This window comes from Alligator mississippiensis, chromosome 13 (assembly GCF_030867095.1).
Source record: "Alligator mississippiensis isolate rAllMis1 chromosome 13, rAllMis1, whole genome shotgun sequence".
Lineage (NCBI taxonomy): Eukaryota > Metazoa > Chordata > Crocodylia > Alligatoridae > Alligator > Alligator mississippiensis.
In genome coordinates this window covers 15,172,794-15,187,161 of record NC_081836.1, presented here as the reverse complement: position 1 = coordinate 15,187,161, position 14,368 = coordinate 15,172,794, and the positions used below count along the sequence as shown (strand labels likewise).

The following is a 14,368-nucleotide window of genomic DNA, read 5'->3' as shown; positions in this document are numbered from 1 at the left end:
TGTGTTTGCAGCATGCCAGGCACAACAGCGCCATGATCTCAGCTGGCGCTTCTCTAATGGACAAAAGTGGGACCTGTTAATAGTTCAAATGTGTATACATGTAAATACAAGTGGTTCCTGTGGAGAATTACCTTGAGCTGCAAAATGGACATACCCTATAGAGGAGAATAGAAGACGCAGGACCTGATCCAAAGGCCCTAATAGAAAGACTACCGTTAATTTCCAGAGGCTTTGGATCAAGTGCACTAATAACATACATAGCGAAAATAGGGGTGAGATCCTAGGATGGAAATGCTGGAGTGATGTAGACTGGTGCTAAAATCCTGTATTTGGCTGGGAAGATTCCCTTGAAGGAGCCACTGTGGAGTCTAAAACTCCTCTCCCCATTGCTGTCTCTCATTTTTCCCTACTATTTATGAAGGTTTTATATACATGTCCATGCACAGAGGAGGGAAGGCCATGGGGATAAGGCAGTAGATGGTGGATCCAGAATATCTAGTCTCAAGTCTTGGCTCTTCCACACATTTTGCCTAGCTTTGGGCAAGTCAATTAATATCTCCATGTCTCAGTGGCCTGTTCATAGAGTCTCACCCTTAAGTTCTGTCAGCTGAATATTACTAGGACTGTTTTTAGCAAGTCCCTCATTTGTATCACTGATTATAATGTCTGATCATAATGTTTTAAAATACTAAAGGGAAATGGTTTGTATTGGCTACAATGCAACAAATAAGAGGGCTTTTCCATCTCTAATTTTAATGACTCCTTGATAGGATATACAGCATTAGAAAGAGCCTCCTGTCAAAGGAGGTGAACGCTGAAACTCAGAAAAATAAAGCACAACTTAAACTTGATTCATTTTAATTGCAAAGGCAAGAACTAGCTCTGTCCTGAGCAGACAATGCCTAGGATTACCTAAGTTCCCCTTAAAAGCATCTTCTTTGGACAACATTTGGTCCATATTCCTTGTAATCAGCCGCAGTGACCCACATTTGCTTGAAGCTGCTCAAGGAAGTGATTATAGAAGCCCCAATCCATGAAGAAAACCATCTCTCTGTGGGTGCTATAATCTTTATAGGGATTCCTTTGGGAACCTGATATTCTAGTTCTTTAAAAATCCGCTCATCTAGTCCAGGAAAGAGGGATGAACCACCAGACAGCACCATGTTCCCATACAGAGCACTGCGAACTCTGGAGTCACATTTTGTGACACTTTGTGAAATCATTTTCAGAAGGCCTGGCCCAGCGTTGCCAACATGGTTTGGCTCGAAGAGGATCTCTGGTGCTTGGAAGAGTGCACTGCCAATCCTGACTTCAGCCCCATCAGGAAGCTTATATTCCTTTCTGATCTCCTCTGGCCTCCTAACTCGTTCTTGGTGTGGCTCTGGAGCCACATAGCATAACTTCTCCTTGATGTCTTCTACAATGCTCTTCTCAGGGAGTTTTGCCAACCATGGCTCTGTTTTCAGAAGCAGCTTTGTAAAGTACTCTGTGATATCCTTGCCAGCAATGTCTAGCATGGAGACAGCATGGGGCAAACAGTATCCTTCATAGACTGGTACTGTGTGTGTAACGCCATATCCACTGTCAATCACCATTCCAGTGACACGTGCCGAGGCATACAGAGACAATATGGATTGAACAGATAAATAGAAAGCAGGCACCCTAAACCGTTCAAACATCAGCTGGGTCAGTTTTTCTCGGTTGTCCGCTGGATTCATAGGGATCTCAGTCATGAGCACTGGCCTCTCAAAGGCTTTTATGCTTAGTTTGTGGTCATAAACATGTTTCCAGAGCTTCTCTACTTTATCCCACGAAGTAATTATTCCACGTTCAATGGGGTACTTCAGAGACAGCACATCCTTCTTTTCCCGGGCCTCTTCTCCCACATAGTGTTCCTTCTGATCGGCTCCTAACACAGACGCTTTGGCTTTGGGGTGGCCTGTAATAGAAGGAATGACGTGTCTTGGGCCAATCTCTCCTGATAGACCAGCCTTACACAGGCCTGACCCATTGTCAAAAATTACAGCTGGAATATCTAATGCCTTGACATTAAACATTCTTCCAGCCTTCCCCCAGAAAATTTAACTGCTCTCTGAAAAAGGTTGCTCCTTGTGCTTTGAGGACATACCTCCCAAACAGATTTCTTCACAATACAACAGGCCCAAACAGTCTCCAGTATCTAGAAACACAACTCCTATTTTTGGCTGGCATTCAGGATAGTTAATCTCCACTTATGTGGTGACCAGCTCAGCATTTCCAGTGCTGACTTCTTCAACACTTAACAATGGATGAGGTAGATCATGACTGTGCAGTGACCATTATGACAGAGGTAGATTTATACAAGCCTTCACTGTAATAATTCATTTGTTCACTTTCTTTCAGGAGATCATTAAGTTAATACATGTTAAAAGCTTCAGAAGGAGCTAGGATCACTGATGAATCTGAAGTGCATTGATTCATAAAGCAGGATCCCAGCTGGTTTCATGAAGCGCTGAGCGGTTTGAATGGTTGAGAGAATTTAGGGTCTTCTGTTCAATTTTTACTGAGTGCAATTCCTTCTCCTTTATTTAACCCTGATCCCAGTCAGCCAGCACTTCTGTGCCTCCTGGCAGTTACATTTCACTCCAGTGCTGCTTCACTCACCCCTTAGACAGCTGGTGAGCTAAGGGCCTGGCAGAAAGCAGTTCATCATTTTGCCTTCCCTAGGGATGCCTGTGAGCTTACAGTTTGTAAGGATCCTCTTTAACTTCTGATATGGATGTATTCATTGGCTAAGTGTGTCCAGGGAAGTGCAAGCATCTTTCTTTCATGAACATTTTTCCTCTTGCAGTTGATGCAGTGAAATTTGTGCCCAGAACAGAGCATGGAGGCGCCTTCATTTGGAAGATGCGTTCAGAGCATTGTTGGACTCACAGCTCAGAGCAACACGCTGCTGAGGGAGGACAGGATCGCATCACCTCCTTCTGTGTTGAGGGCGAATGCTCTACATGTCCATATACCAGCAAGGCAATAGCACAGCTGTAGGGGTCCAACCTTTAAATCCAGGAAGTCAAAAACTGTCTGATATGACACAGAGTTTATGAGTATTATGATGAACCATGACAAGGGGAAAAATAATACCCTTTCCTTTGTAGAAAACCTGGAATTCTAACTGGCATAACTATTATTTGCATTACAGTAACACCATGAGCCTTAGTCATGGAGCAGGACCAGCTTGTGCTAGATAGACACTGTACAGACACAGAAGGGAAGGAAGGTCCCTGCTCCAAAGACCTTACACTCAAAGATCAGCACAGGAGACAACAGGTGAAGGGCTGCAAGGAAACACTGAGGCAACAATAGTAGCACAATAGGCTGCTGTTTTGGCATAGTAGCCAAATGGTTACTTTTTGTGGCTATTGTGGCCAAGGAGAGAGATAAGAAGGGATCTGAAGCAGAAGGATGATGCAGTTTTGCATTGCTTTACAACAACTGGCCCCCAAGGATGGGAGGCAGCACAGGAAGTTTTCTTAATTCTGCACCAGCTACAGGACTCAACATTTCTGAAAGTTGCAACATGTAAAATCAGATACTGAGACAGCAAACAGGAAGAAAGCAGGATGTCCATTACCAGCTCCGCTGCATTCCTAGAGCGTGCTTCAAATGAACGGGACCCTACTATTGAAGACAACCAAACCTATGCTATCGCTGCTGCCCCCAACCATCTGGCAATGCCCTGCTCCATTGCTATATGAGGAGGGGGGCTGGTTAAGGCCCCCTCATTCCCAATTCTGGTTTTGACTTTTTTTTTTTTTAATTCCTCCTGAGAGAAGAAGGAATATTTGAGGGGAGGGCAAAGTATTCAGCCAGCAGTGAGAAACAATAGTTCTCATTGAACCCCACCCAGCGGAGGAACAGCATGGATGTCTGCAGGGAGACTCATCCAATCCTCTTCCAGCGAAAAGATGATATATGGGAATGAGGGTTGGAAGGCATGACACAATATCCTATCATCCCCTTTAATTTTTACATAGTGTCCCATGGAGGGCAAGAGGAAAATAAGATGTCTAAGACCAACTGTAAACAAGCTGGTGTGTTTCTAATGTTTTATTTTCTTTGAGGTTTGGGCAACCAATAAATACATGAACAGCTGTTGCATCTTCTGGCTCATATCTCATTAGATTTCTTGATCATCACTTGTTCCAGCAAGACATTTGTTCAGTGGGACATTCCCTTTAAAAGCATTTCCTGTGCACTACTGCTGCTCCAAAATCTTGGTAATCACTGACAGTAACCCACATTTGTTTGAAAGATGTCAGGCATGTCAGGATAGAAGCCCCAATCCACACGCAGTATTTCCTTTCAGGAGGTGCGATGATCCTTACGGACATCCCAGGAGGGACCTGCAGCTGCATCTCCTTCAGGATGCGCTCGTCGAGGCCAGGGAAGAGGGTGGAGCCACCAGACAGCAGCACATTTCCATAGAGGTTCCTGCGAACATCAATGTCGCATTTCATGACACTGTTGAAAATCATTTTGTGCACCCCAGGGGCTTCGATACCAATGTTAGCAGGCATGAAAAGGGTCTCTGGGGCACGGAAGAGTTGACTGCCTATCTTAATGATATGCCCGTCAGGCAGTTTATACTCTTTCATGATTTCTTCTGGCTTGGCTTTCATTTCTTGAACTGGATCTAATGCTACGTAGCACAACTTCTCCTTGATGTCTTTCACAATTTCCCTCTCCGCTGTGCTCACAAAGGAATGCCCACTTTCCAGAAGGAGCCTCATAAAGTACTCAGTGATATCCCTTCCTGCAATATCCAGCCTTGAAACGGCATGGGGTAAGCAGTAGCCTTCATAAATGGGCACAGTGTGGGTGACGCCATCTCCGCTGTCCATTACTATCCCCGTGGTACGTGCTGATGCATAGAGTGCTAGTGTTGCCTGGACTGCAACATACATCGCGGGCACCTTGAAACCTTCAAACATGATCTCCGTCATTTTTTCCCGGTTCCGTAGAGGGTTTAACGGGGCTTCCGTCAACATCACTGGCCTTTCGGTGGCTTTGATTCTCAGCTCACACTCATAGACGTGTCTCCAGATCCTTTCCATGTCATCCCAGGACGTCACTATGCCATGGTCAATTGGATAATTCAAGCTTAAGACGCCCCTTTTGGATTGGGCTTCTTCACCAATGTAATATTCCTTCTGTCCAGCTCCTAGCATTGTAGCTTTGGCTTTTGAGCGGCCAACAATGGCTGTAATAACTGACCTTGGAGCACTGTCCCCTGCAATACCAGCCTTGCACAACCCAGATCCATTGTCAACGATCACAGCTGGGATATCTAAAACTTTAGGGTCAAACATTCTTGGAACAATTTGCTGCTCACCTGAAAGCTGTGTTTGTGAGGTCCAATGTAAGCAGAATATTTGATCCTTAATGTTCTAGATTGTTGATGTCATATATGGCAGAGTCCTTTCGTTTCCCCAGGTTGCTTATAAGGCTGTTATGCGACTGACAAGTGCCAAGGCAGTTGTTCAAGGAATGTGCAGTTTGCTCTTTCTAACACGTCTGCCCTCAAAGACCTCATAATGGCCCAGTGAAGGCATAATGGACTTTGCTGGTGCATTGGCTAAGCCAGGGCAGCAATATCTTGATTGCTGACCCTAGACACACCACTACATAGACTCACAGAATTTGAAGCCAATCAATCAACAAATCTGACCTCTATATCATGGGCCATTGCATTTCACCCAATCCAAAAGCATATATTCCAGAACAAGAAGTCAGGGTCAAGTTGAAGACATTAAGAGATGGAAAATCCACCATACCAGCAACATATTTTTGTTCCTTAATATGACTCATAACTAAAATAATCAATCATTAATTTCAGTCCCAGTCTCTCAGGATTGCCCTTCCCTGCCTAAAGATGAAGACACTAATCCTTCCTTTATTGGTCTTGTCTGTTCAGACTGCAAACTCTTCCAGACAGGAACTGTCTGTATAGCAACCAGTGCAACAGGGCCCCTGATCCTGGTTGGGATCTCTTGGCAATGCTGAATACAAAAAAATCATAACATGTTACAAATGTGCACGGTGCTTTGCGGACAAGTAATGTGCAATGGTTCCCCTCTGCCTCCCAACCTGCATTATTCTTGGTTTGCAAGATTGGAGGAAGTGTGCAGCTATGAATACACATTTTACTGTTTTTCCCCTGAACTCCACACGGACTCATTTTTGGACTCTTGGCTATTAAAAGATCACTCTTAGATCTGTTTGCAAAGAGCATGCTTGAATATAATTAAATCTCTCCCATGTATCCACAGCTTTAACTAAAAGTCTGCAAATGCTGCCAACAGCTGTTGAAGATGGGAACAATTTCACTTCCTTGTAAGTGAATAGTGCCTGCAACAAGCAGAACCTTTCGCTTAATCCTTTTCAGCCCCACACAGAACTCCTTAAATGAATTATGTTTAACCGACGAGGGTTACATTTGGCATTGGTTATGACATTCCACTTCTCTTTTTGGTCCTGCTTACTTATTTTCAAAGCCCTGCCTTCATAGTGAAAGTATGGAGGTGAAAATAATAGCAATAAAAAAAAGATCATTTCTGCTGTTTCCAGGACACTGACTTGCTTTAAATGATATTTGTTACATAAGGAGTTTTTCCTCATTGACTCCCTACCACGCCACGGACTGGTAATCTGTCTACGGACAGGCTTCCCCCTTTCCATCCCACCCTTCCATTCAGTGCATTATATGGGAGACATCTCTTTGGGAGTCTGAACCATTTAAAATCCCCAGGCTTCAAATATCTGATTGAAGTTTTACTTCTATTTTCCCTTTTTTTCTTCTTTTTTCTTGATGCTATATTTTTGATCCAAGAGATTTCCTAGGGAAGGTCTCCAGAATATACCTCTGAATCCAGGCCTGACAAGTCAATACCAATTTCAAGGAAAATTTCCTTTGAAAAAAAATGACCAAATAACTAAGAGATTCTCTGCGTGGTTCTAAATCCAGAGCAGATTCAAAGTGATGGTGGCATCCATTAAATTTAATAGAATTTGCCAAGATGCCAATGAATTAAAGAGGGTTATGAGTTGAAGCAAAGATATGTATTAAATAGAGGATTTTTAAAGTAAGTCAACAGCCTGTTTGTGTGGGGATTTTTCCATCCCAGTTGAACAACCAGAAAGAAAAGGCCATCTAATACACAATCAGCTCCAGGTATGTTTTTCCCATTCAGCCTGGATTCCACACATGTTCATGCTAAATGCTGCTCTATCCATTTTAGCAACTTCTCTAATCCTTTTAATATTTGTGTACATATATTTCAGTGTGTGGCACACTTATTTCTGTGTGCACTTTTCTATTAATGTCAACAGGTGTCCTAATCATTTAAGAGGTTGTTATATTCATCGCACTGGAAGCCCCATTTAGTTCAGCGTGTTCTGCATGCAGTTTACAGTGAAGTATTCAGTCATGAACATGATGTTTATTATTAAAACAAGGGAATTTTGACTGCAATTATAAAACAGTAGTTATACTGAGATGCTGGTACGCCCCTCTCGTCCCTCATATTGGCTGTACATTGTAAATCACCCTAACAAGGTTTCACGTGAACTAACTTTAACTTCAATCTCTATAGTAATGTGTGAATTTGTCAGTCACATTGACTGGAAGTATTGGGAACAGAAGAACTCTACCTGGAGAAGAAGTACAACATGGGGCAACAAAGGTTTCTAATGTTAGTTGGACATATGGTTCACTCTGGCTTGGCAGGCCCATATTGGCCTTTGAAGCTTGCCAACTACAGCCCTTAGTGGGGGAAATTATGGTCTACCAGGAAATGGGGAAAGACTGCCCATCTTCTACATAAATCACTAAAGACTAACTCCATGATAACATCTTTTGGTCACTTCTAATCAGGACAGGAAATGAACCTTTACCCAAGAGATACTTTAGAAATATTGTAGTATTTGCACCCTGCAAAATTTCTGCAGACATACAACGTAAAAGTGCCAAAACGAGTGAATGATGTCCTGTAGACACTGGATCTTAGAAATGAATGGGCACTATTCTTAAAGGTGTTCTAGTCCCAACTGAGGTCCAAGGCAAAACTCCCATTAACTTCACCGAAGTCCAGATTTCAGTCCATTACTTCACTGAAAGAGGATTGGGACAAATCCAAACCCATTCTAACTCTACTGCTTCCCCAAAGTTTCTACAGCAATCACATTTCAGTGGCTAATAGAGTGCTTACAAAATCTCAAACACATTGCTCCAAGCATGAGGTGACGTATCCATCATACATTTGACAAGCTTCTTGATGAACTGGTGTTAATTTCTCTTCCAAACAACAACTGAGCTTTGTCAGGCAAGACATCAGTGCCAATGTGTCAGGGTGTCTCTTTCTCCTCCTTTCTCTCTGTCTCTTCTCATGAATTCCCTCTAAAACATCTATTATCTTTTTGAATTATAGTTTCCATGTTTGCTTTTATAGATGGGGAGAATGGATGCTGGGTCTGCTGGTCAGGGAAGCTTGTTTTTATGTTTCACATCTGTGATGGTGTGTCACACGACAGGATGATTGATACAGCTTTCAAAGCGGATTAAGCTGTAACTTTTAGACTATAGCAAAGCTTCAAAGAAAACACAGTCCTGTACCTTTCCTTTTCTTGACGGGACTTCCTTCTTAATCACTGCAGACTCCTGCAGCACCAATCCTGTATAAATATATCTTTAGATGGATGTAACTATAGACACAAAGATAACATACCATAATGGTGGAATACATGCTGCTACCGGGTATCAGAGATGCTTTGACAGCATCTCTTTCACATATGGAAAGACATTAATAGCTGATGTTTAAATTGTAATTCAAGAGACGGTTTTCAGACATCAGTAACCTTCAATAAGTTAAAAAAAGGGGGAACATAAAAGACAGAGAGAATGAAAAATTTAGAGCAAGTGGCACACATACAATGATGGACATGTACCTTAAGGTGGAGAGAGAGGACATAGGTTGCAATGTACTGACTTTGTATGCAATATTATTGCTCTTTAGTTGCTATTATTACTGCCAGCAAAGGTTGACTGTTAAAAGCCTGTGGTTTTTGCAGCTGAAACATTAAGGTTCTGGTCCTGTCCCCTGGTGCAAACAAGCATTTTAGGCAGCAAGTGTCTCTGTCAGCAGCATGTAGATTTGTGTAGTGTGTCCTTAGACATCCAATGCGAGTGTTTCAGGGAGATGAATGTACAGACCTGAATATCTGTGGAAGACAGGGTGTCTTGACCATTGGGAATTAGATGAGGGAGGGGAGCAGAGGTGAAGCAACGAAATACTACTGTTGACACTAGAAGAGGAAAGTCAATCACTAGCAACTTCCATGTGCCTTGAAAGCACAGCCAGATGGTTCCCAGCACACGTCCCATCACATGGTGAGTCTGGAATCATCTGCAGGAAGTAGATTCTTCAGCACAGAAGAACAGCACTTAATATGTGCAACCAATTGTTTTTATTAAAGGTCTGAAATTAATTTACTGTTTAGCACTGAAACAGAGGTAGGGTCTGGAAGCTAACCCTGGCTGAAGCCCCACTGCTCTGGGAACTATAGGAACGTATAGTAAATGGCAGTCCTGGTCCCAAAGAAATTAGTCTAAAGGACAAAGTGTAACAGGTGGGTTGTGGTACAGGGAAAGCAAAAGAGTATAACAAAAGTGTTTGAGAGTGAACAGTTCGTAGCCAATGAGAAGCAATAATCACAATCACAGATGTTTCGTGCTAACAACTCTACAAGATTTCTTTCCTCACTTAGGAGACGTGTTTGATTGCTCCCATGCTTGTTTCAATCTAAAGCCCCATTCTGCAATGTCTTCGTGACACTACAAACATCCACAATACTCTTTGAAGTTGAATTTTAATGTGTTTATTGACATCAGTTATGATATTTCAAAACACATGGGCCAGAAATTGTTACCATGCGTCCCTAACGTTTCCAATAATCCCCATATAAAAACAAACTCTGCCTTCTGTGATGATTTTACATCTTCATGCTGACTCATTTGACTGTGTTTATTTAAACTCCTGTGCTTTTTTTTTTTAATTCAACACTTTTTGAATGTAAAACAATGGCCCATGTGCAATTCTCTCCATATGCAGATTTCAGATATACCAGGAGCTTTTTGTGCTTTCTTTTTATGGGCAGCACATGGACGCTCATTTTTCTCTTCAATTTTCACTGTAGAACTTGAATCTGAAATATGGATCTCTGTTACAAAATCTACAGAGATCCCATACATGCAGCTTGCACTTCTACTGTTAGAAAGGATCAGATCAGTGATAGTCCATACCATATACTTCAGAAGAGCATGCAACAAACCTTGCAGTAGGCATATATGTGATAACTGGGGCCAGAGAATTTTCCTTCTAACCCTTATTTCCTCCACAACCCCATCAAGAAAGTTGGCTTAAGCTCACAGCAACACATAAGTGCCCATAGTCCTTCCAAAACTTACTTAGTTTAGTATGTTCGTTCTATTACTGCTTTGGATACTTTGGGTATCCAGTTAAATGTCAAATTCCTTTTTCTAAATTTTGCTAAGCTACTGGCATCCATGGTAATGGGCTTCACAGGCCTATGTGCATGGAACAATACATGACTGCAGCAGAGAACAGGACATGGAAATCTGAAATGTAGAGAGGAAGAGGAGCAATTTTAGCTGAAGTGAGCCTGGGTTTATATTCCTTATATATTCAAAACTCCCTGTGTAGCCTATCAGACACTAGAATTGTGCATTCAAAAAACACCAGGTTATATCCTGGTTCTAGTCAAAGTGGAGGCCATTTCTTTAATTGGCAAAACATGATTCATGTTTCAAGACTGATTCCATTATTCCACACAGACAAAATTCAACCTTGTGCAAATGAGGGGCACACAAGAAGGGAGTCCAGTGGCAATCCTCCCGGTGCACCAGGCTAGAAGTCCATCCTTCAATCTCTTGATTACCTGATACTGTGACTCCTTTCCATTTTTTCTATGTTTAAAATGGAACTCAGACAATAAAAGTAAAATGTGCAGAGCCCAAAAGAACGGCCATGTACAGTTTAATGCTGTAAACACTTGCTACCAGGTTAAGCTCTTCTGCCAGAAATCATCCTACTGACATCTCAAAGTAAATGTAATAGTGTGTTTGCAGGATCAGACCTTCCTAAGATGAAATAGTGTCGTGCTCCCTCTGCTGACTCTGCAGATGCGTTTCAGTTAAAAATTCCCTTTCATTGAGCTTTTGGCAGCAGCACTGGACTGATGCCGGTATAAATAGGGAAAAGTTCTCCTAGGTTGATCCAACTCCTAGTGAAGTCACTGGATCAGGCCCGCTGAAAGTTGGAATTGCTCCTAAACGAACCACTTGGGAGGTGTTAATTTCAGCTGCATGCAAAACACTGGGGAGGCAAATAAAATCAATGCTTGCTAAATAGAAAAAAGGGTCTAAATCAGTGGGGAAAATATGTTTATTTTCTAGCTCCTTTAAAGGCATTACAGAAAAAAATGGAAATTGAGAACAAATTATTAACTATACAAAAAAATACATCCTACTGTCCTTTTAAGGGAAACTTAAATTACCGTCTTGGTAAAGTGGAATGGCTTTGGGGATATGGACCTGGTCTTCTAGTCTTTTGAGTCACTAAGTCTCTCCAATATCTCTGGGGGAGCCTGGGTTTAATAGTATCATCTGAAATGTAATAAACCCTGCTAGTGATGAACAACCAGGAAGGTACAAGCCCCACTGGGATTCGGATTTAATTCAAACAATTTGGAATCCAGCACTGAAAGAGCCACTTAGAGTCGCATATTATTTTCCATTTTGGTAAAATAGATTAAAAAAAAGAGAGAGGGGAAAAATGAGATATACATCTTGGAAACTGTATAAATAATGTACAAATGAAAGCCTGGCTAAAAATTCACATATTTAAAATGATAGGCTCGATTATTTGAACATTGAGGAAGGGCCAGAAAAAGACTTTTATTATATTATTTACTTACTGCACATACACTTTCAAGACACGCAAAAGGAATTTCACTAAGCTGTGTTCTTTCTACATAGCCAGGAATTAACCCTTTCTGGGCCCAGGCAAAAGCAAGGCTTTGTGGCTTGGCTCAACGAAACAGCTCCCATTGTTTCCAGGTTGCCTAAAAACACTAGTGACGAGCAGGGATAGATATGCTTTATGATACTGGATCAGCTTTGCCACAGACTCCCTGTGTGACCTTGGGCAAGTTATTTAATTGCTGGGCCCCATTTTCCATCTACAAAATGGTGCAGTAATTTCCTCTCTTGTTGGCTTGGATTGCGGACTCTTTAGGCTAGTATAGTGTTTAATACTATGGGCTCCAACTGGCAGCCTCTGCAGCAATATTCAGCAGAAACCAACTCAGATTCTTACTTGGGTATCTGGACAGCTACCTGTGCATGCAACTCCCTGCTTGTTGCTGTCTCACAGCTGCTTCATGTTGTTCCTTGCTGGTATTATTTCATGCTTGCTTAATGAACAGCAGATAGCCAGCAAAGAGTTTGGAGGGTCAAGGATGTGAGAAGTGCATTTGGAGCTATAGAAAAGAAACCAGGGCCCTTCTTAACTTTGAACACCTCAACAGTTTAGGATTAAATTGGCAAGGAACTATTTTGGAGTATCAGTGATACATTACACAGATATCAGATATTATTTTACAGGGCTGTTATCTAACTACTGTCAGCCTGTGTTTTAAACAGGCATATTAAAAATTGTAGATGAAGTGTCAAAGCAACAAGCTCAAACGATCACAAATAAAAACTGCCGCATGTTTGCATTAACTAAACTAGCATTCAAGTGCAATATCACTGGAGCTTGGCCAGTGGTATAGGTCAAAACTCAGCCACATGTCCTGAACATCCCTCAAATACAGCTAAGCAAACAGCTTTGAAAACCCTGTGCCAAGTGCCAGCTCCAGCTGGCATCTTAGTGCATTTTACTGTACAGCTTATTACAGTTTGGGAGGTTATGAAAAGTTTACTAATGAAAAACATTTCAGGAAATCATGCCAGCAATTTAGGCTGGGGGAAGAGCTATAATGACACAAGCATATATAACTTTAGTGGAAAGTCTGAAACATCAGTTCCACACCCTGAGAGCAGCCTCTCTGTTTATAAATCTCAACAATTCTGAACATCAAGAGCAATTGTACACATTTCTTTTAAGATGTTTACGTTTTGCTTTCTAAATATTTAAAACCATCGATGAAATTAAAGACAAAACTTTCGCGATGCTTCACTCCTCATTCCCTTTTCGTTTTTCAGGGAAAGTCTGTGTTACATAAACACAAACTCGATACAGCTAAAGGGGTGTGAGAGCACTGGGCAGCCATCACATTTCGGCAAAATGTTTGGATAACCAAAGGAAAAGACTCTTGAAGTTATCGGCATGGAGATCCGGTATGAAATAACACATTTATTTGACCTCTGAGTAAGAATAATCTAAGATCAGTGCTGTTTTTCATAAGCATAACAAGGTGATGGCTCCAAACTCTGTAGTGGGATACAGAATATACTGATCTAATTTTCTTTTCAAGAGAAGGATAATCCTTTTGCCAGTGTTCAGCACTCCCTAAGTATCCAATATAAACCTTATATCTTCCCAAGCAATATATAAATTGTATTTGAATGTGAAATGGGAAATTAATCTAGTTCATTCGTACTTGCTATTCTAGCATTTCGTCTTTGCTCTGTCTGCTGGTTTTTCTGTCTTACTTGCTTCTGTCTTCTGTTTTTTCTCTGGTTTAATTGAACAAAGATACCTTCATTTTGCCCTCAGACAGCTCTTTCAATTGGAGTTGAGCGGGCAGAGGTAAAGACAAAACTGTATCTTAAGGGTATTTCCATTCTTCTATTAATATGCAAGGGACCAAAGAGGGAAATCCCTCTCAAAGAATCATGCATACAAATTTACACGGCAGTAGTCGGAGACTGGCATGCTCTTTTACACCTAATCTGCTGCCAGTTTGACTTCAGGGTAGGTTAATTTACCCCAGCTGATGCTTTGGCCCCTAGAAACATAAAAGGATGTAACTGTGCTTTTTCATGCCTCAAAGTTCAAAGGCTTTTTAAATAATGTTGGCTTTTTGACTGGATATTAGCGTATTTTAGAAAACAGCTGTACGAGGTGCAAAGGACAAGATGCGGCAAACTGTAAAGCGGGGAGGCTGGCAATATTTACATGGCAGGATAAGAACTCACTTGACAACGGTTAAATATTAAGAAGAGGGAAGAGAAAAAAACCCATTACATCAGATTCTTGCACCAAAAAGTTTTAGGAACTTTTCCAACCACAACGTGTTTGTTTATTTC

At 41.6% G+C, this 14,368-nt stretch overlaps 2 protein-coding genes across 2 annotated transcripts; both read right to left on the bottom strand.

Annotated features, from left to right (window-relative positions):
• Nucleotides 1–923: 923 nt before the first annotated feature.
• LOC102564567 (actin-related protein T2) lies at nucleotides 924–2,260 on the bottom strand. Its single transcript, XM_006259595.3, has one exon. It carries the CDS (start codon nucleotides 2,055–2,057, stop codon nucleotides 924–926), a length of 1,134 nt encoding a protein of 377 aa, XP_006259657.1. The 5' UTR covers nucleotides 2,058–2,260.
• A 1,824-nt stretch (nucleotides 2,261–4,084) lies between these two features.
• On the bottom strand, nucleotides 4,085–5,505 carry LOC102564027 (uncharacterized). The gene has a single exon (XM_006259592.4). It carries the CDS (start codon nucleotides 5,346–5,348, stop codon nucleotides 4,215–4,217), a length of 1,134 nt encoding a protein of 377 aa, XP_006259654.2. The 5' UTR covers nucleotides 5,349–5,505; the 3' UTR covers nucleotides 4,085–4,214.
• Nucleotides 5,506–14,368: the final 8,863 nt, after the last annotated feature.